The sequence below is a fragment of the Dipteris shenzhenensis genome, chromosome 26 (genome assembly GCF_047967505.1).
Source record: "Dipteris shenzhenensis isolate YYH24624 ecotype China chromosome 26, Dip_SZ_1.0, whole genome shotgun sequence".
NCBI lineage: Eukaryota > Viridiplantae > Streptophyta > Polypodiopsida > Gleicheniales > Dipteridaceae > Dipteris > Dipteris shenzhenensis.
The window spans coordinates 44,510,120-44,531,068 of record NC_141621.1 but is presented as its reverse complement, the minus strand read 5'-3'; the positions used below and the strand labels follow the sequence as shown (position 1 = coordinate 44,531,068).

The following is a 20,949-nucleotide window of genomic DNA, read 5'->3' as shown; positions in this document are numbered from 1 at the left end:
GGTCTTGGGAACATGCGCGGAACAGCTGCAGCCCTTAATGCTTGTGGTCACGCTATAGCTAGTAGTTCGTAAACGGGAGAAAAGCCAGGAAGAAGCCGGCTAGTAGTTCATGGGTGATCTTAGGAGAAGCTTGATGATGTTCTTCTAGACAGAAGGAGCTCATGGATGATAATAGAATCTTGTGAAGAAGCTTGTGGCGACGACAGTAACCTAATTGCAGCAATGGACCTCGGCGGCTGTCTGCATAATGTTTGGATCTTGCTTGCATCCTAAGCATAGATGTAGTTGTGGAGAATGCTTGTATAGTTGGTTTCTAAAAGGTGTGACAGTAGCACTTGGAGATCAAAGAATTGACGTGAAGACTATTGAGAACATGTATGAAGGGCTTGCGCATCCTATGATTTTGTGATCATGCTACTGGAAGCTGGTGCACGCACTTGATGTTGACGGGACAGTCCCTTTTAATTTCATGATCATGATGACGGTTAAAAGAAGCTCTCTTGTGGGATGTGGGTTCATAGTATGTATGGATGTTTATACCTTGAGCTGTTAGGAAGTGTTCATGGCAGTTATGTAGTTTTGAAGTTGTCATTTTCTTGGAATTTATGTTTCATGGGTCTTCTATGTATTTTTTGAGCTTGATCCCAGTTAGTAGGAGAGCTTGTCTTGAGCTGTTGAGTCCATTGGGTTTTTAAGGTTGTTTGGCTTCTGGAGGAAATGTGGCCAGAGTTGGAGTTGTATATAGAGGTATGCAGAGACAAGGATATTCAATGAATGCCTTTTACCTTCTGATGGTGTTGTTCACTTGCTTTAAATGTGGATGAGGGTGGCTGTGAAGGCGGATTAGGCTCTATTGCTTTTGTCCATCCAATGTATGAGGTGAGATCTCATTTGTCGGCACTCATCGTCAAATGATGGGTTCTAGGGCATCTTCTCAGCTGGGTGGTGTGTTGCGGCACGAGTCGTGGAGAAATCTGGTGGTGCCATTCTGAACCACTGCTACGAGAGTGTTCGAGGCATGGGTGAGGTCTACATCATCTTCAAGGAAGGTCAGTAGCTCATGAGACAAGGGCTCATGTAGACCGCATCGAGAGCAATGTCAAAGTGGATCTGCACATGGGTGGGGTAGGAGGGTCTCGTCCTGTGGTTGACATGGCAGTCAAAACACTGAATGCTAGCTAAGAGTGGTCAGCGCCGAGTGTGTTGGGGGGGGTGACAGTAAAGTCATGTACTCGTGGCACAAAGGCTGGGGAGCCCATTAGGTAGTCCATTGTGCTGGTCCCTCCTTCATGTGGAACGCAAGTGAAAAACCTCAGGATAACAGCCGTCTTTGAAGACCATTATATATGATCAGGTCATGACGTCAGTGGGGATGTCATAGTAGCTAGTCCCTGCTATGTGTGATGGCGTTTATGGTTTTCAACCTTGTGAGTGACTATCATGAGATTGAAACTGCACTATGTTGTGTTTTTAAAGGATGAGTTTGGGAATGTTCCTGGATTCATCTAGGTATATACTACCCCCATGTCCAATAAGTGTCGCCCATACCTTGTCACTTGTGGTGCATCCTTAGAGTGTCTCACTATCCCGAGCTCAAGTAGGTCTATCTCTGTTCTCTGAGGGGATTTGATCCAAAGTCAGGTAGGCCCATCTGTTTGCTTCTTTACGTGCTTTGAAGTCACCTAAGAGGAGGATCTCCACTTGCCTAGCGAACTCTGCGATGTCATCATATATCGTCTCGTTTGGGCTGCGACCCTTTGTGGCGAAGTCATGCGCATAGGATGATGTATCCACGGGGGAGTAATGTACTGTAATGAAAATCTTGTCGAGCAACTGAACATGTATCCACAGCTATCCTGCATGCTCTTCCTGCATCATCACAGAAATATGCGGTCTCACATGTATCCTGCTATTTCTCCTCATCTCCTCCTATGGGCCGGCTCCCAAGTGTGTCCTGTCATTGTGGGCAGCCCTTTCTCTAGACTCTCATGTGTCTCCATGTAAAAGACCATGTCTCTATCAGTGGAGGTCTCTGAGAACCCTCCTGGATGGGATGGAAGGGTGCCATTGCAGTTCCACACCGCCATACTCAATCTATCCTCTTACCTCGCCCGTAGGCCCTACACCGTCATGTGCTGTCCATCTCCCCCTCTTCCTCCTCTTCCCTTTTTTGCTTTCTTGGATATTCACTTTGCCATCTTTGTAGGCAGCCCATTTCTTGTCTTGCTGCGATCACATCTACCATCCCTTCCCTCCGGTGCTCTTGTTGCAAGAGCGTGAGATCATCATCCAAGAAAGTCCTAGTACCGTTCAGTGTTCCCCTCATGCTCATGAGGGTGGACCTATCTGTTGCTGTGAGAAATCTCACTACCAGTGGCCTGGTTGGTGCATCAGCCTTGCCCACTCTCCAGGTTGTATCACACCTAAGGTGACCCCCAGCTCGGTGAACAATGCTTCGGCATCTGCCATAGGGGTGTTGCGTACTGCTAATCCTCTAACAAGGACATTCAATGCCTTGCTGTTCTATCTTCTTCCAAGGTATCAGATATGAACTCCTTCATGGGGCTTGCTATACCTTTTTTAACCACCCTTTCCACTCTAGCATCGCTGCTTTCCCCTTGGTAAGTTGCTGCGTGGTTGCCATATCTTTCCTGAGTTTTTGATCCTCAGATTTTAGCTCATTCATTATTTTGGATGTCCCTTCTGGAGTCACCTTCACGTGTCTCTAAGTTGTTCCCATTGCATGTATCTTATGTTGGAGGAAGTTTTTCTTGATTCCCATCCTCCTTTTTCTTTCTTCCATTCCTCTCTCTTGGTCTTCTCCTTCCTCCATTCTTCTTGCATCTTTCCTCCATGTTTCTTTTGTTAAGGTTATGACATCTCATAGTGATAGAGGTGTGCCTGCCTAGACAAGAGTAGGTTTACTGATTCGTTTATGCCCAAGGAATAGGGCTGAATTGGAGCGGCCCTGGGTCAGCTACGATAGCCCCCTTGGGTCGGGCTATTTACTACCCTATATACAGGGCTCTCCTTATTGGAAAAGTCACCTCCCCATTTGTAAACCCCCATATGTGCTCCGTACAAGGTACATGCACTGTACATATTTTGTACAAGCGTACTTGCACCGTACTTGCTACGTACAAGTTTATCTACTCCGTACCTGTTTCGTACGATCTTCCATATAGGTATACCTGTAGATCAGCTGTCAGCAGCTTGTACGTGTCTTCCGTACAAATGTACATGTAGATCAGTTGACCGTACAGCTTGTACTTGCTTCGGGTATTCCATAGAGTTTCTCACGTGCGAATCTATCTACAGGTTCTGTACTTGTTTTGGCATTGGCTGTGAACCAGGTTCTTGGTTCTTGCTTGCAATACCCCTTTTTGGGTCACACTGCAGTCATCTACAGACATTTGCAGTTTTGGGGCTTTTGCAGGACATTGGCAAATTTGGGATTTTCAGTTCATTTCCCTTCTCTTGGTTGCAATTTCTTGCAAGACATTGGAGCTTTGGGATTTGGATTGCAATTTCTTGTTCAGATTACAGGACATTGGGTCACATTTGCAGGACATTGGGTCAGATTGCAAGACTTTGGGTCACATTTGCAAAATTTCAGCAAAATTTGGGCTTTTGTAGTATTTGCCCTCCTTTTTGGCTTCTTTGCCCTCATTAAATTTGGGGCTTTTGCCAGATTGGCTGTTTTTTGTAGTGGTCATTGCCTGACACGGTCACATTTGGGTCAAATTTGCATTTGCCCTTTGATTTAAGCTGGAAATTTGCAGAACATTTATTTGAAGACATTTGCTGTCATTTTTGGACAGCCATTACAGCCAGATCTTTGCAGTGATAGCCTTGAGGTTTTTGTGTTTTCAGGTCTTTTCTTTTCAGGGTATCCCATTTGCAATGGCTGGCAACAATCATGATCTATTTGGCATTCTTCGTGAAGATGATAAGTTGGATGGCACCAACTATCCGATGTGGTCTTATCTCATGAAACATATTCCTGTTGCAAGGCATTTTTGGAATATTGTTTCTGGGGTTGATCTGAGGCCAGCCAATGCTACAGTGGCTGCTCCTACTGCTGGTCCCTCTGCATAGGGTACTCCTCTTGATGCTTTATCCTCTAGCACCCTTGCTGCTGCTCCTCCAACTCAAGAACAAACAAGATGGGATGCAAGAGATGCAAATGCACATTCCTGTATTGCGTTATCGTGCAAGAGAATCATTATTCCACACATCCGGTCATGCAGGACATCAAAGGATGCTTGGGACAAATTGGCTTCTCTTTAGCAGATTCGAAATGAGGCACGTGTTGCATATTTAAGAAGGCAATTGCAGGAAGTCAGTATGAATGAAGGTGACTCTATGGATGCATACTTGACAAAGGTCAAGGACCTCATGGAACAACTTGCCAATATTGATGAGGTGGTGCCAAATTCTCAGCTTGTCAGTACCACATTGAATGGGCTGCCAGATACATATCAAGGGTTGGTACAACCCTTCGATTAGTGGCCATGGGTAATCTAGACCACTACTCTTTTGATCAGCTAGTCACTTTGCTTTTGCAGGAAGAGCAAAGTCGTGCTAATAGGCAAGCTACTATTCTTATTCATGCATTTGCTTCACAGCAGACAGGAAAAGGCAAGGCTTCCAAGCCTATGGGCAAGCCTAAATATGCGCGTAACAGTGGCAATTCCTTCAATGCATCTAAACATACAGAAGATAAGTCAAAGAAAAACAGATGCAACTATTGTCGCAAGCCAGGGCATGAAATTTCAGAATGCAAGAAGCGCATTGCTTCCGAGAAAAAGAAAGCAGGATTGAAAGTCAATGCCTCACATGCAATTGAATCCCACGACCAACTGATGCTTCACATGCACATACTCTCCAGGATGATTGGGCATGGGTTGTCCATTGCTCCTTTGATCCCTCCAAAGTTGATGCATTCTTTACTGCTAATGATGCTCAGTCTTGGTATTTTGATAGTGGTGCTTCCAAGCACGTCACGTCTTGCAGATAGTTGTTTCATTCCTTAGCTAATGCACCTCGAGGGGGGACTGTCACATGTGCTAATAATGCTTCCTATGCTGTACAAGGAATTGGAGATGTGCAGCTCACATCCATTTCAAGCCATCCAGTCACTTTGACAAATGTTCTTTTTGTGCCTGGAATTGAAGTCAACTTGATTTCAATTTCAGCAATTGCCACTTCAAGTTTCAGAGTGATTTTTGATGGATACAGATGCCTAGTATATGATCTTCGTGTGATGACAATGCCATAGTTCTCACTGGCACTTTGCAAAAGGGGCTTTATCACCTTGATCATCACTCAGCTGCACTTTCTATTGAAGCATTTGCTATTTCAGATTCACAGTTTGCTGAAACTCATCTTTGGCATGAGAGAATGGGTCATCTCAATTATAGAGCTCTTGCCAAGTTACATTCACAGAGCATGGCAAATGATGTATCTCAAACTCATACAGTTTCCAAACATGTGTGTGAGGGTTGTCTTTTGGGTAAGATGCATTGGTTTCCTTTTCAAAAGAATTGTCCAAAATTCTCACAAAGGAAATTGCAGCTAGTGCACAGTGATGTCTGTGGCCCAATGAGGACAAATGCGGAGGTACAAATATTTCATGATTCTAATTGATGACTTCACGAGATATTGCTGGGTGTATGCTTTAAAAGCCAAATCTGAAGTGTTCTCATGCTTTCAGAGGTGGCTGAATATGGTTGAGAATGAATCAGGATGCGAGCTTGTCACCCTCAACACAGATAGTGGGGGAGAGTATATGTCAAAGGAGTTTGGTGCATTTTTGTCTTCACGGGGCATTGTTCACTCATGCACTACTCCTTACACTCCTCAGCATAATCCTGTTCCTAAAAGGAAGAACAGGTCCACTATGGAGATGGCTAGATGCATGCTTAAGGCCAAGTCCTTGCCCAATAAATTCTGGCTTGATGCAGTGATGTGTGCCAACTATGTGCTGAATAGATCACCTACAAGGGCATTGAGGACTGTTACACCTTATGAAGCATGGAAAGGTAGGAAGCCTTCACTTACACACATGAGAGTTTTTGGGTCTCTTGCATATGTTCATGTACCATCTCAGCTGATACATAAGCTTGATGACAAGGCAATCAAATGCATATTTATTGGTTACAGCCAGGAGAGCAGAGGGTATCGGTTATACCAACCAAATACTGGGAAGATTATTGTTATTAGAGATGTAATCTTTGCTGAACATTCGGCTTCTCCTCTTGTGGACTGTAAAGCTAAGCCAGAAGTTGACATGTTTGATGCCTTTGACTCTTGGTTACCTCTGCTTCCCTTAGAGGGAGACTTTGATCAGCAACATGAGCCCTCTGCAGGCCCTCCAACAAGCAATGATCAGCCAGTACCCCATGCTGATTTGCAGGTTTCTCTTCTAGCACAAAATGATCCCACTATTCATGATGCAGTGATTGAAGAAAGAGCTGTCAATAGACAACAAAGGCAAGTTTCCAGATGGCTTCTTGACACATTGAGGGATAGCAAACAAGATCAACCTCTTGCTGACCGGACAAGATCAAGGAATAGACAGATGCATAGTCACTTCCTTGAGTTTGCACTCCTTGCTACAGCTTGCAATGAGGAGCCTTTGTGCCATAAAGATGCTTTTGACAGCAAAGAGTAGATGGATGCAATGAGAGCTGAGTTACAACTTATTGCAAAAAATGACACATGGGAATTAGTAGATCTCCCTCTCGGCAAGCATGCCATTGGTACCCGGTGGCTCTACAAGTTAAAAAGGAAATCTGATGGCAGCATAGATCGACACAAAGCCCGTCTTGTTGCAAAAGGGTATGTCCAACAACAAGGCATTGACTTTGAGGAGACCTTTGCTCCCACTTCCAGGATTACTACTATTAGATGTGTTATTGCCATTGCAGCCCATCACCATTGGCAAGTGCACTAGCCTGACATCAAGATTGCCTTTTTCATGGGGATCTGTAGGAAGAAGTTTATGTGACACAACCTCCTGGCTTTGAGGTGTTGGTTCTGAAAACAAGGTATGCCGGCTGAGAAAAGCCCTTTATGGTTTGAAGCAGGCACCCAGGGCATGGTATGCTAAAATTCATGCACACTTACTATCCCTTGGTTTTGAGAATAGCCCCACAAGCCCACTCTTTATGTCCGTGGGAGTGGATCTGATTTCTTAGTGCCATTTTTATATGTGGATGACATGCTGATTACGGGCCTTGATACTCAGCATATTGCAGCTTTGAAGGCTGATTTACAGCAAGCTTTTGAAATGTCAGACATGGGACAGCTGCACTATTATTTGGGCATTCAGTTTGCTCATGTTGAGGGAGGTATCATGATGTCACAGTCCAAGTATATTGGACAGCTCCTTGATCATTTTTAGTTTGAAGATTGCAAGCCAATCTCTACTCCAGTGGACCTTGGCTTCAAATTTTCAGCTCATGATGGGAGCCCACCATGTGATATCACTCTTTACCAGTAGGCTGTTGGATGTCTCATTTACTTATGCCACACCAGACCTGACTTACAGTATGCAGTATCTCAGCTCAGCAGATTCATGCACATGCCTAGTTCACAGCATTGGCAGGCAGTGAAGAGAGTCTTCAGATATCTCAGAGGCACTCAGGATTTAGCCCTCTTCTATGGTGATCAAGGTTCACTTACCATGCATGCTTACACGGATAGTGACTGGGCAGGTTGTTCCGACACCAGAGCGTCACATACCAGCAACTGTTTTTTGCTTGGCAGTTCATGTATCTCTTGGCTCAGCAAGAAGCAACCAACAGTTACCACATCCACATGAGAGGCTGAGTATAGGGCACCCTTCACTGCTATAGTAGAGTGTGTCTGGCTTCGACAGTTACTTACAAATCTTGGCATTCGCCAGACATCCTCCACTATGGTCTACACTGACAGCAAGAGTGCTTTGGCCATTGCGCGTAATCCGGTGTTTCATGCGCGTACCAAGCACATTGAAGTTCACTATCATTATGTTCGACAACGGTTGTCAGTAGGAGACATAGAGTTGTCCTACCTTCCCACAGAGGACAACATAGCAGATATGTTTACAAAGGCACTTCCTCGTCCCAAGTTCGAAGTCTTTCAACATGCTTTACACTTGGTTCCCTTTGTTACATGATCTGGCATACCTTGTACATTCATAGGTGGCTATATCCTTTTGGATGAACATGTGCCACCATGACCAGAAAATACCAGGTATTCTGAGTTTCCATAATACTTCAGCCCATACCATGGAGGGGGGTTTGTAGGCCATCTTCTCGTTGTCTTAGTGATGCCCTATAGGCCCTAGTATGTGCCTTGTAGGCATAGTTATAGGCACTTTAGTGTTTTAGTGCCTTTTATGCCACATAGGACATTTAGTCCTATGTGACACCTAGGACACTTAGTCCTAGAGTCTATCTTCATGTACCTTGTACTTTCATTTTCTTCTATCTAGTTGACGTGACACCTTTCCAGCTTTGACTCTTGGGCTTGCTCCCACACTCACCGCACCTACAGCAGTGTTTTTATGGTAGATCCTCGACGCCCAACAGAATCTCAGCAGTGGAATCCTTTCAATTACCATCTACAATCTGTTGTACCCCATCACATTGGATGTGTTGCATCAAGTATTCTCCCCTTTTGGGCTTCTTAAGAAGATGGTTATGCGTAGTGGCCTCAAAGCTGAAATACACTTTACCTCACAGACTAATGCATTGCAAGCACAAAACAGCTTGCAAGGTTGGGATATATATGATGGTGGTTGTGTTGGGATGGTCACCTGCCCATCTGTAAGCCCCCATATGAGGAGAGCATGGGGGAGGTAGACTTGGTGATATTGGGGCTGTCACATGGGCAGCACATCAGCTGCCATGTGGGCAGCTGTCGAAGCAAAGGACAGGCGTATGGCCTAAAACAGGGCCCTGTGAAGGGCGTGCTGACATCAGCAGGGTATAGCCCCACTATTGGGGCTGGACGGAGGCTGTACGGCGCTGGAGAAGGGCTTGGCAGAGGCGCAACAGGGCGGGGGTGACCAGCAGCCTGGTCGGCCAGGCATAGGGCTGGTTCCTACCATGCCTAGAAAATGGGAGGGCAGAAGGGGGCTGGACCCTGAATATATAGGAGGGCAACTGCCCTTGAAAGGAGGGCCAAAGCCCTAGTATTGTGGGCCAAGGGCCCTTGTAATGAGAGCCCTTTAAGGGCAGTTTTCCAGCAGACTGGTCGGCCTGTTTGGGTCGGCCAGAATGATGCTGCTGGTCGGTTTTTGTGGAGCAGGCCTTGGGCGTATATAAAGAGGCCATTGGGCCTCATTCATTAATCACTTGAAGCAGCAGTTGGGGAGCAGACAGCAGCAGCCACACGCCCACCCTTGGACCTACACACAGGAGGAGAAGGAGGCTGACACAGGGCTGCAGACTGAGCTCAAGGTGCTGCCCACCTAGGCTGGCTTCCGGACAGCAAGATGGAAGGGATCTAGACAGAGTCTACATATGCTCGAGGTGGAGCACGCGGGCTCAGAGATCTAGAAGTGTCAGGCTTGTAGTAGAAGGACCTTTTGGTATTGTATCCTGTCCTACTTTGTGGACGGACGGAAATATAAAGAGTTGCTTCTATATTTGTCTCTGAGCATTGTCTATTTACTGGCTTGCACATCTATGCACATAAGTTAAGAAGTTTGTGATTCCACACCCCACATCACACTGTGTGAGCTCCTGGGCATTACTATCAGTCTTCCACTGTGCGTACCCTCTGTTGGGTCATATGGTATCAGAGCCCAAGTAGGAGGCTCATAGGTGTGGGAGCCTGAAGGCAGGGACTTTGCTGAAGGACGACCCTGATTCAGACACTCTCGGGAATCAACTTCCACGATTGGAGGATTGTGTCTTTGCGAGAAGGAGGGTGACTTAGGTTCAGTCAGGTGCGTTCAGAGTTCTGGTCTACTAAAAATTGAGTTTGGTTGACTTTGCTGTGTGATATAACAGCAGAGATGTCGACCTCTACAGCCTCTTCAACCCCTGCTCTCCCTTCCTCCTCCCCCAGTTTTCTCTCATTCACTATCCCTAACTTCGGAGAGTCTAGGAAACTAGATGGGACCAACTACCCGATCTGGAAGGTAAAAATCCGGAGCCATTTAGTGGCTCGGAAGTTGTGGAAGCTGACAATGAGAGTGGAGGCGAAGCCGGAGGACATGGTGGATAGGCAAGGGAAGATAGTCATGGCAGTAGACAGAGACTACGACCAGGGAGTTACTGGAACATCGTCATCGACGTGTTGGCATTGGGCCTAGATGTGTCGGTGAGAGGGGTGTTGGAATGGTCACCTCCCCATTTGTAAGCCCCCATATGAGGAGAGCATGGGGGAGGTAGACCTGGTGATATTGGGGCTGTCACATGGGCAGCACATGAGCTGCCATGTGGGCAGCTGTCAAAGCAAAGGACAGGCGTACAGCTTGCAACAGGGCCCTGTGCGTGCTGACATCAGCAGGGTACAGCCCCACTGTATGGGGCTGGACAGAGGCTGTACGGCGCTGGAGAAGGGCCTGGCAGAGGCACAACGGGGCGGGGGTGACCGGCAGTCTGGTCGGCCAGGCATAGGGCTGGTAAGGCTGGTTCCAGCCAGCCTACCATGCCTAGAAAATGGGAGGGCAGAAGGGGGCTGGACCCTGAATATATAGGAGGGCAACTGCCCTTGAAAGGAGGGCCAAAGCCCTAGTATTGTGGGCCAAGGGCCCTTGTAATGAGAGCCCTTTAAGGGCAGTTTTCCAGCAGACTGGTCAGTTTGGGTCGGCCAGAATGATGCTGCTGGTCGGTTTTTGTGGAGCAGGCCTTGGGCGTATATAAAGAGGCCATTGGGCCTCATTCATTAATCACTTGAAGCAGCAGTTGGGGAGCAGACAGCAGCAGCCACACACCCACCCTTGGACCTACACACAGGAGGAGAAGGAGGCTGACATAGGGCTGCAGACTGAGCTCAAGGTGCTGCCCACCTAGGCTGGCTTCCGGACAGCAAGGTAGAAGGGATCTAGACAGAGAGTCTACATATGCTCGAGGTGGAGCATGCGGGCTCAGAGATCTAGAAGTGTCAAGCTTGTAGTAGAAGGACCTTTTGGTATTGTATCCTGTCTAACTTTGTGGACGGACGGAAATATAAAGAGTTGCTTCTATATTTGTCTCTGAGCATTGTCTATTTACTGGCTTGCACATCTATGCACATAAGTTAAGAAGTTTGTGATTCCACACCCCACATCACAATGTGTGAGCTCCTGGGCATTACTATCAGTCTTCCGCTGTGCGTACCGTCTGTTGGGTCATTTCTAACAGGTTGTACCTTGCTGTTAGATTTGACAGCGATGTCCTCCTATGGTAAATGTCGAGCTACAAATGCCATCGAGCAGCCAGTTGTTGGAGCTATGATGCCAAGGGGAGTAAACACCCAAGTTCTGAGGAGAATGCAGTCAGGCCAATGCTTGTAATGCAGTCCAGCCATGTTGCCACTCCCAGGCATGCAGCCAAACCATGCTTCAGAGCCATGTTTGGATGTAGGACAAAAATCTGGTTGTTGTCAAGAGATTCCAGCTGCGAATACTAGAGGATGTTGTGGGGTAAAGTGTTCTAATGAAAACAGCAGCTTAAATGAATGTGGACGGGAAGAACCAAATACTAGCTTTTCGGGGGCACCCAAGGATATTACGAAAATACCTCCTAGCTTTGCAATGCACAGGCTTGATGGCACAAGGGCTAAATTCAGGGATGCTTTATCGATGATGCTTCATAGCATGATCCAAGCCGAGGCAGTGAAGCAGATGGGCCAGCAAATTGGTGAGCAAATTTGTGAGAAGGCCGGAGAGGTTGTGCACATAGCAATGCAGGAAAGGGGCAAGCAGCCCATGCTTTCTCCTATGCACCGAAATGATGGGAATCAGAAGGATACAAAATATTTCAGTCTTCACAAGCAGTTTTAGCTTGAATGAAGAGATTTTGGGCTACTTTTTGATTAGGCTTCTCCTTTAGTAGGCTGGCTTTTTTTTTCAGTTTCTTGAGCTGCTTTAAGCTGATTCCAAATAACTAGCCACCCATGATGTGCAAATTTTGTTTGTTTTTATCTGAAATACAACTTTCTGCTATTTGGATAATTTCAATGCATTGGTGCCTAGGCTCTTTTTTGACAAGGAGGATTTTTAATTGTTTAAGTGATGCACTTTTTCAAAATTTCTGATATAAACCAAGCACTCTGTGTTTTTTCTGCAGCCAGGTGTAACAACAGATGAGATTGATGAGGCTGTGCATAGGATGATTATTGAGGCTGGGGCATATCCTTCTCCACTAGGCTACAGTGGATTTCCAAAAAGTGTCTGTACTTCGGTGAACGAATGCATCTGCCATGGTATACCAGACTCCCGTCCATTGCAGGTCTGAGCACGTTAATGCCAGTGTATTTGCTGCTGCAATGAGTACACGTGTTTACTATTTAAGTTTCATATTCGGCAATGGTTGAGACACATCTGCTGTTTGTTGTTCTTGATGGAAAAGGTTATGCCAAAACAGAGCAGAAATTGGCCTTTGCATCGAGCTTCATTTTGTTATGAGATTGAGAATGCAATGTTTTGTATATGGGAAATTTAACAAATTACAGGGTTTAGGGTTCAGGGATGGGAAATCTAGCAATGTCATTATCTTTTTTCAGTTCTAGCTTCTCCATGTGACAGAACCTATACTAATCTTTTGTATGCCAGGCCACAACAATATATTACAAGATTATTACATGAATATAACAATCTAAAGCTCTTAAGCTTTCAAGAATTTCTTTTTATGCTTCAGAATGCCTTTTAAATAGTTACTATCCAAAAACATTGTAGAGAGTTCAGGCCTGCCCGCTGTGGAGTTATACATATTTCTGTTATGGTCATAGCTGCTGCAGAAATGTAGCAGATGGGCGAGCCATGGTCTCATCCCAAGTTTTGCAAGTCTCTGCCCCTCTGCTCATGTTCTGCTCATGTTCAACAGTCCTAAGGGTTGACTTTTCTAGAGCTTTAATTGTTCATATCAACTTTTTATTTGCATTCCTGCTTCTCCAGCTAGGTCTTCGACTCCTGAAAACACAAAGCTTTTCTGGGAGCTTGTTGGAATTTACAGTGGATAGGGCATTAAGGCGATCATGCCTGCCCTTGCCAAGGATATGGGTAAGGGGTTTCTGTTATGATTCTGACCAAAGCAATGGTTATATGTATTATACAAAGCCCACTTATTTCAGTATTCTAGGTTATGTTTGTCTTAGTGCCAATCGTTTTATGTATGCAAATGACATCTTCCTCATGTCCTCTTCAGCGGCAGTTCTACGGGGACAGCTAGAGGTGTTTTGCAGGGAGAGACACCTGACAGTCAGCCTTGGCAAGACCAAGGTATGTAGGCGAATCAATTTGGAGGCTCCTAGCTGTAGGCAAATTAACTTGGAGGCTCTTGGCTGTAGGTGAATCAACTTGGAGGCTCCTAGCCGTAGGCGAATCAACCTGGAGGCTCGTGGGTAGTAGGCGAATCAACTTGGAGGCTCCGGGGGGTCTTGATTGTAGGCGAATCAACCTAGAGGCTCCTAGGTAGTAGACACATTTCTTTTTTGAGCTTTTGGCAGCCCGGGCAGCTCCCGGGTTGATGGCGAATTCTTTTGGAGGCTCCAGGGCAGTAGGCGAATCAACTTGGTGGCTCCTGGGCAACAGGCGAATTTCGTTTTTGAGTTGTTGATAGCTCCCTGGTTGATGGCGAATTCTTTTGGAGGCTCCTTGGCTGCAGCCGATTCCGTTTTTGAGTTTTGGCAGCCTTGGCAGCTCCCAAACAGCCCACGGACTGCTCTTGTAGTAAAAAATCAGCAAGGTGATTTGTTAGAATAGCCCTAGGCCACTTTCCTAGGCTGTGACTTGCCTCTATCTGCCTTCCTCTGGTCTAGAAAACTACCTCCAAGATTGACCATCAACTCCTTGCCTAGGCCCATGAAATTAATACATTGGATTAGCCCTTTTTATAATTTAATCAATGAGAGGCCAAAGGTATTCATAGGTCTAGAAAATTCACATCCCCGTGACATACCTCTACCCTCCTCTTGAAACCTAGCAAAACTCGTTTTGCACTCAAGAACTGCAGTACTAAGTATGTACTAGTACAAATAGTATTGCAGAACGAGCAACACATAACTAACATTGCAGAATAAACAATGCAGAACCAATAGTGCATATATGATTCTGTAGAGCTCGATATACGAACCATATACCAATGCACAACTACAGTGACTAGTACATTGATCATGGAAGTCCCATGGCAGACATACTCTCAGCAAGCGGTACCTTGGATGAGACATGGAGTGTCACCGAGCGACTTCTAGATAACTAAGCTTGTGTGTACCGAGGGAGTGGAGGTGCTAGCCCCCTCTTGAGCATCAAGCAATGCTCCAGACCCGTGCTTTGCTGAGCCTGAAAGAGCCACAATCGAATTCGGCTCAAGCTAAAAAGCCTCTAGGTAGAGGTGCAATAACTGAGGTGAATCTGCAATTCATCCTCCTCCATCTACTTCGCATATAATGGTAATAATGACGAAACTTTACCAAATAGTGACGGAAAACTCTATCTCGGACTTCTTTTTTACTTTGTGCGAAGATCTGTTCTGGAACCAAGATCTCATCTAGTTCCTCTACCTTTGGCTGTTCCTTATATGGCATATTTTCTGGCACATCACCATGAAATTGCTTCAAGAGACTCACATGAAAGGCGTTGTGAATTCTCCAATGATTCGGTAGATTCAGCTAAGTAAGCCACATCACCGAATTTCTGCAAGACCTCAAAGGGTGGCCCATAATATCTCATACTGAGCTTGGCATGCACCTTGGTCTGACCCTTACGAGTTCTCAGCCTTGCTTTCTTGAAACGCAAAAGAACCCAATTACTGAAACCAGCCTTCAATTAATGAAAGGGAAGTAAAATTGATTACATTAACAATTCAGCTAAAGTATTACCAGCAGACTGGGAGCTAGAGTGCCCCTGTACCAAGACAAAGACACAGATTGACCCCAAACCTTGGTGCCCCTTTCTGTATTTCTTTAATTAAGTGAGAGACCCTGAAATCCAGGTTACATAATAGATACATTCCTTCTTACAACTGGAGCATTCCATATCCCAGTGGGCATCCACATATCCTGCATAGCCTTTACTGTTCACCACTCTCACTAAACCTGGCAATAAGCATCCATCTCTATTCCAGATTGACTGCACTGTACTCAGCTTGGAACTGTTACTAGCAGCCCACTTAGCCACTCTGTTCCTCACAGCTATCAGTAGTGCGCAATTAGTCATCCATTTGCTCAAAGCAGAAAAGGAAAGGATACAAGAGCTTTCTCCACTATCTAGGACTACCATGAATAATAGTCTCTTGTTGGGGTAAAGGCACATTGCCAACCCTTCATTAAAAGATAGGACACCTATGACTGTCTTAAGACAGTCATAGGGTAAACCTAATCCTAATAAAACATAAGTGAGTTTGTGGTGTGGCTCATCATTCTTCACACCCGCACTAGAGTGTCACTCTCTCTCACTCTCACTCTCTTGCTCTCTTCCACTACTCTCTCCCCCTCTCAATTGGTATTAGAGCCTACCTTAGCTTCCCTTGCCTCCCTAGTCTCCTCTCCCTAGCCTACCGTACGGACGTACGGACAGAGCCGTACGGCCGTACGTCGTCCGTACGGTTGTACGGACGGATCTGGCGCAGGACTACACACAGTACGGGTACGGGCGCAACAGATCAAGGCTGCGCGGCGTGCGCGACGTGAAGGCGGCGTGCGCGGAGTGAAGGCGGCCTGCGCGGCGTTTTTTCGCAGCTCCTAAGGCGGCGCATTTCGTAGGGCTGCAGGGTTTTTTGTCGCGGGCGCGGGCGTCGTCAGGCTGCAGCAGTACAGCAGCTGCTGTACGCAGCAACAGTCAGCTGCATAGCTGCTGTGTGCAGCCATTCATACGGCAGCCGTACGGATTGTCCGTACAGTCGTACGGACTGCCGTACAACTGTGTACGGGCGTCTTCTTCACCTGCAGGTACAATTTTTGCTGCAAGACTCGATTTTTGGGGGAAGCGTGCTTGCTACAGGCACCGATAGTACACAGGTACTCTGCAGGGACAGAAGTACAGCAGGTACTTTGCAGGTACTGAAAAGTACAGCAGACATTTTTGTTGGAAGAGGAATAGTGCTGAAGCACTCTGTTTTGTGCATGTGCGCGCAGTACATGAAGCATTTCTGACACATTCCTGAAGCATTTCAGCTGTATACTGTGCATTTGTTGAGGTACAGCAGGTACTCTCGTGTCACTCACGCTTGAGGTGACTTGTGCCACAGTGGTGGTGTTTGCGCAGTTACTTGTCTTTCAGGAAGGTCAGATGCTTGTTTTGCAGAAGCTTCTATGCATTTACTGAGTGCAATTCTCAGTTTTGGGTGACCATTTCAAAGGGCTTTTGCCTGGATGTGTTTGCAGTATATGCCTTGAGGCAGTGTGTAGCCAGGGAGCACACATTTGCTTTGTTTCCGCAGTGCATTTGGTGACATTTGTTGCAGGTCACATTCTTTGTACGCACTTTGAAAATCTTAGTTGAGCCACGCTTGGTCAGGGCGCATCGAGTTTACTCGGTCCCTAACTGCCCATCGTTGACAGTGCTCAAAAGATTTTCTTCTTGGTGTTTGTACTTTGTGATTTGTGTTGTTACTGAGTACACAGGGGCAGTCTATGCATTGCACATTGTCAGGTACAAGTGTCAGAGAGATTTCATATTGCATGCTACCTCAGTGTTGAGGTGTTCTCCACTTGATTCAGGTGTCAGATCAAGGGGCTTTTGCCCAGACTTTGTTTGATAGCACTTCGGTTACCGACAGAGATCTTCAGATGCATTTTCTCCCCTTGGTATAAGGGTGATTGCTTGGGATTTATCCCATTTACTGTTGCAGGTTTTGTGACAGGCTGAAGGGTCATTTACTGTTTTTGGGGTGTTTGTCAAGTGGTTTCTGCAATTTAACTCAGTGCAATACCTCATCTGAGGTGGGAGAAGTGATCAGTACAGTCAGTACAGCAGTGTTTACAGCAGTGTTGGTGGTTTTGTCAGATGATTGTGCACTGTTAAGCACTTGTTGAGCAGCAGCAGCAGTCTGAAATTACTGTTTTTATGCCTCTCTGAGCTCAGAACAGTTTGTCAGAAGGTACAGTATTTGTAGGGACATTTACTGTTTTGCTGCAGATTTTACTGACAGTAAAAACAGCACCATTGAGCGTGCTTCTGGCTCTTGAATAGAGCAGGTTTTTTCTGAGAAATCAGAATTTTTATTCAGTCTTTTTTTTACTTCCAGGGAGTCAGGTACTTTCCTCATCTGATATGGCATCAGGGGGAGGTGATTCTTCAATTCTGAACATAAAGAAACTGGAAGGAGCACACAACTATGCATTATGGGCAGAACAGTGCTTGAATGTACTTCTGTTAAAGAAGATTGCTAAGCCCATAAGAGTGAAGGGTGTCAAGCCATCTGATATGGCAGCTAATGACTGGGAAGAGCTTGATTTGTCCGCGAGGGCAGCTATCATGCTCACTATTTCAGACACTCTTGTGTTCAATGTACAGGCTGAAAAGACCTCTTATGGTCTATGGCAAAGACTAGAAGAATTGTATGCCCAAAAGAGCTCAGCCAGTAAGGTTTATTGGCTGAAGAAGCTGGTCGATCTTCGCATGAAGGAAGGTACAGCTATGACCTCACACTTGAGTGAGTTCAATGCTATCTTTACACAGCTGATTGCACAGGGGTTGAACCTTGATGAGGAGTTCAAGGCTACTTTCTTGCTGTGTACCCTCCCCGAGAGTTGGGACACTTTCAAGACCACCCTGTCAAACTCGAATGCCACTCTTATTTATGCTGATGTAGAGAGCTCTCTCCTTATGGAGGAGATGAGCAGAAAGAATAATGCGGGCAGCAAGTCTTCAAATGCTTTGCAGGTACAGGACAGAGGCAGGACTCAGCAGAAGGGGAGATCTGCTAGTAAGTCCAAATCCCGCAGTCAGTCCCGTGGCAAAAAGGACATTGAATGCTTTTATTGTGGCAAGAAGGGACATGTGAAGTCAAAGTGCTTCAAGTTCATACGGGATCAGAAAGCCAAGAAGGCTGAAACAAAGGATGCAGGAAATGCAAGTAAAGGCAAAGGCAAGGCCAAGGCAGATGACTTGGATGCAGTGAATGTTGCAGCAGAGGACAGTGACAGTGACATACATGATGTTTTATGCTCTTCTGCTGTAATAGCACATGCTTTGGTTATTGATGGCCATGACATGCACACCTGGCTCTTGGATTCAGGTGCCTCTTTTCATGTAGTACCTCATAGGGAGTGGTTTACTTCCTACACAGGTACTCATGGAGTTGTTCATCTTGGGAACAACTATGCATGTCAGATTGCAGGGACTGGCAGTATACAGATAGTATTTCCTGATGGACAGTCATTTATGCTTGATGGTGTTCGCCATGTGCCGCAAATCAAGAAAAATCTGATTAGCACTGGCTTATTGGATGACAGTGGTTACCACACCACATTTGGGGATTCCAAATGGGTGATTACTGATGGCCAGACTGTAGTGGCTGAGGGTTTTAAGAGTGATACCTTGTATCCTCTTTATGTTTCCAGTGTGGGTAATCATGTTGTTGCCATAACCGAGCTGCCAAAGGTTTCATTGTGGCATAGCCGGTTGGGACACATGTCTGTTAAAGGAATGCAAGAACTGTCACGTTTGGGTTATCTGCCGCCTCTCTCTTTTTCAGATTTGCCTACTTGTGATCATTGTATTTTTGGCAAGCATTCTGTAACTCCTCATAAGAGGAGAACTCCCCAGAATAGAGCACCACTTGATCTAGTGCACACTGATTTGTGTGAGATGCCACAGTTATCACTAGGGGGTGCAAAATATTTTATTACTTTCATTGATGATGCCACACGTAAAGTGTGGGTCTATTTCTTGAAGCATAAGGGAGATGCCTTAGATGCTTTCAAGAAGTTTGTCGCTCAGGTTGAGAATCGGACAGGTCGTAGGCTGAAATGCCTCAGATCCGATAATGGGGGTGAGTATGTGTCACATGCTTTTGTGCAGTTTTGCCAAGCTAAGGGCATCAAATAGGAACTCACAGCCCCTCATAATGCATCTCAAAATGGTGCAAGTGAGCGGATGAATCGAACTGTTCAGGAGAAGGTTCGATGTATGTTGTCTTATGCTGCATTACCCCATGGCTTTTGGGCAGAAGCCGTGCAAACAGCAGTTCACATTATTAACAGGTCACCAAATAAGGCTTTGGAGTTGAAAGTGCCAGAGGAGGTGTGGTCTGGCAAGCCACCCTCATATAAGCACTTACGTGTATTTGGCTGCGAGTGCTTTGCTCATGTACGCAAAGATCTACGCACCAAACTGGATCCAAAGTCTATCAGATGCATCTTTATGGGTTATGGTGACAAAGGTGAAATGGGATACAGGTTATGGGATCCCGTTAAACGGAAGATTATACGCAGCAATGATGTCATCTTTAAAGAAGATAGTGTACACAAGGAACCCGTGCAACCTGTGGAATACAGGAGGGTTATTTATGATGATGTTGGACAGCAAAGAATGCCCATTTATATGCAGCAGCAGGCTGCTGCAGATCACCCTGTTCAAGAGGGTATACAGGCTGAAAATCAGCCAGATAATTTTGCCAATGATGCACCACTGGATGTGCCAACAGATGGGGCTGTAGAACAGCCAGATATGGTGGTACAGCCACCCGTCATGCATGAAGAACAGGCTGGACAGCAGCCTAATCCGGAACATTTTGTTAGGAGGAGCACCCGTGCACAACGGCCTCCTGCCAGGTTTGTTCCAGGAGCCAATAATGTGGCTGATTTTATCATGCTGACAGATTGTGGTGAGCCCTCCAGCTTCAAGGAAGCTATGGGAAGAACAGAGAAAAAGAAGTGGGAGAAAGCCATGCAGTCAGAAATGGACTCCCTACTTCAGAATGATACATGGGACTTGGTGCAGTTACCTGCAGGCAGAAAGGTTTTGCCATGCAAGTGGGTTTACAAAGTCAAAGTGGATTCAAATGCTTTACCTCGGTATAAGGCCAGATTGGTTGCCAAGGGATTTAAGCAGGAAAAGGGCATTGACTTTGATGAGATTTTTTCCCCTGTAGTCAAGATGACTACTTTGAGAGCAGTGTTAGCTCTTGTTGCTCATGATGACATGGATTTATGTCAGATGGATGTGAAGACAGCTTTTCTTCACGGAGATCTTCATGATGAGATCTATATGAGTTAGCCAGAGGGATATGCTGTTAAAGGGAAAGAACAGCTTGTGTGTAAGCTCAAGAGGAGCTTGTATGGACTCAAGCAGGCGCCAAGGGAATGGTACAAGAAGTTGATGCCTTCATGCAGTCCCAAGGGTATTATCGGTGTCAGACCGATCATTGCTTGTACACCAAACGGGCAAAGGATGGCAGTTTGATGCTACTCATTCTATATGTGGATGACATGCTTATTGCAAGTAAATCTCCGCATGAGATTAGTGCTTTGAAGAAACAACTGCATAAGTCTTTTGACATGAAAGACTTGGGTGATGCAAATCATATTCTTGGCATGCGTATTACCCGTGACAGGTCCAAGGGACTTTTGTTTCTGTCACAGAAAGAGTACATTGACAAAGTACTGCAGAGGTTTAAAATGGAGGGGGGGAAGTCCATTAGTACCCCGTTGCCTCCACATTTAAAACTCAGCAGTAAGGACAGCCCCAGATCAGATGATGATAAGGCTGAAATGGCCAAGGTTCCGTATGCATCTGCAGTTGGATCTTTGATGTATGCCATGGTTGCCACTCGTCCGGATATTGCTTTTGCGGTGGGAGTCATC

The 20,949-nt window shown here is 45.9% G+C and overlaps 1 protein-coding gene across 1 annotated transcript in view; it reads left to right on the top strand.

Moving 5' to 3' along the window:
- LOC147885140 (methionine aminopeptidase 1D, chloroplastic/mitochondrial-like) overlaps positions 1 to 20,949 on the top strand; it is a 104,431-nt gene that overhangs the window by 14,960 nt on the left and 68,522 nt on the right. The window contains exon 4 of the mRNA XM_087397624.1: positions 12,273 to 12,434. Coding sequence (XP_087253750.1) covers positions 12,273 to 12,434 — 162 coding nt within the window. The remainder of the gene's footprint in view (positions 1 to 12,272; positions 12,435 to 20,949) is intronic.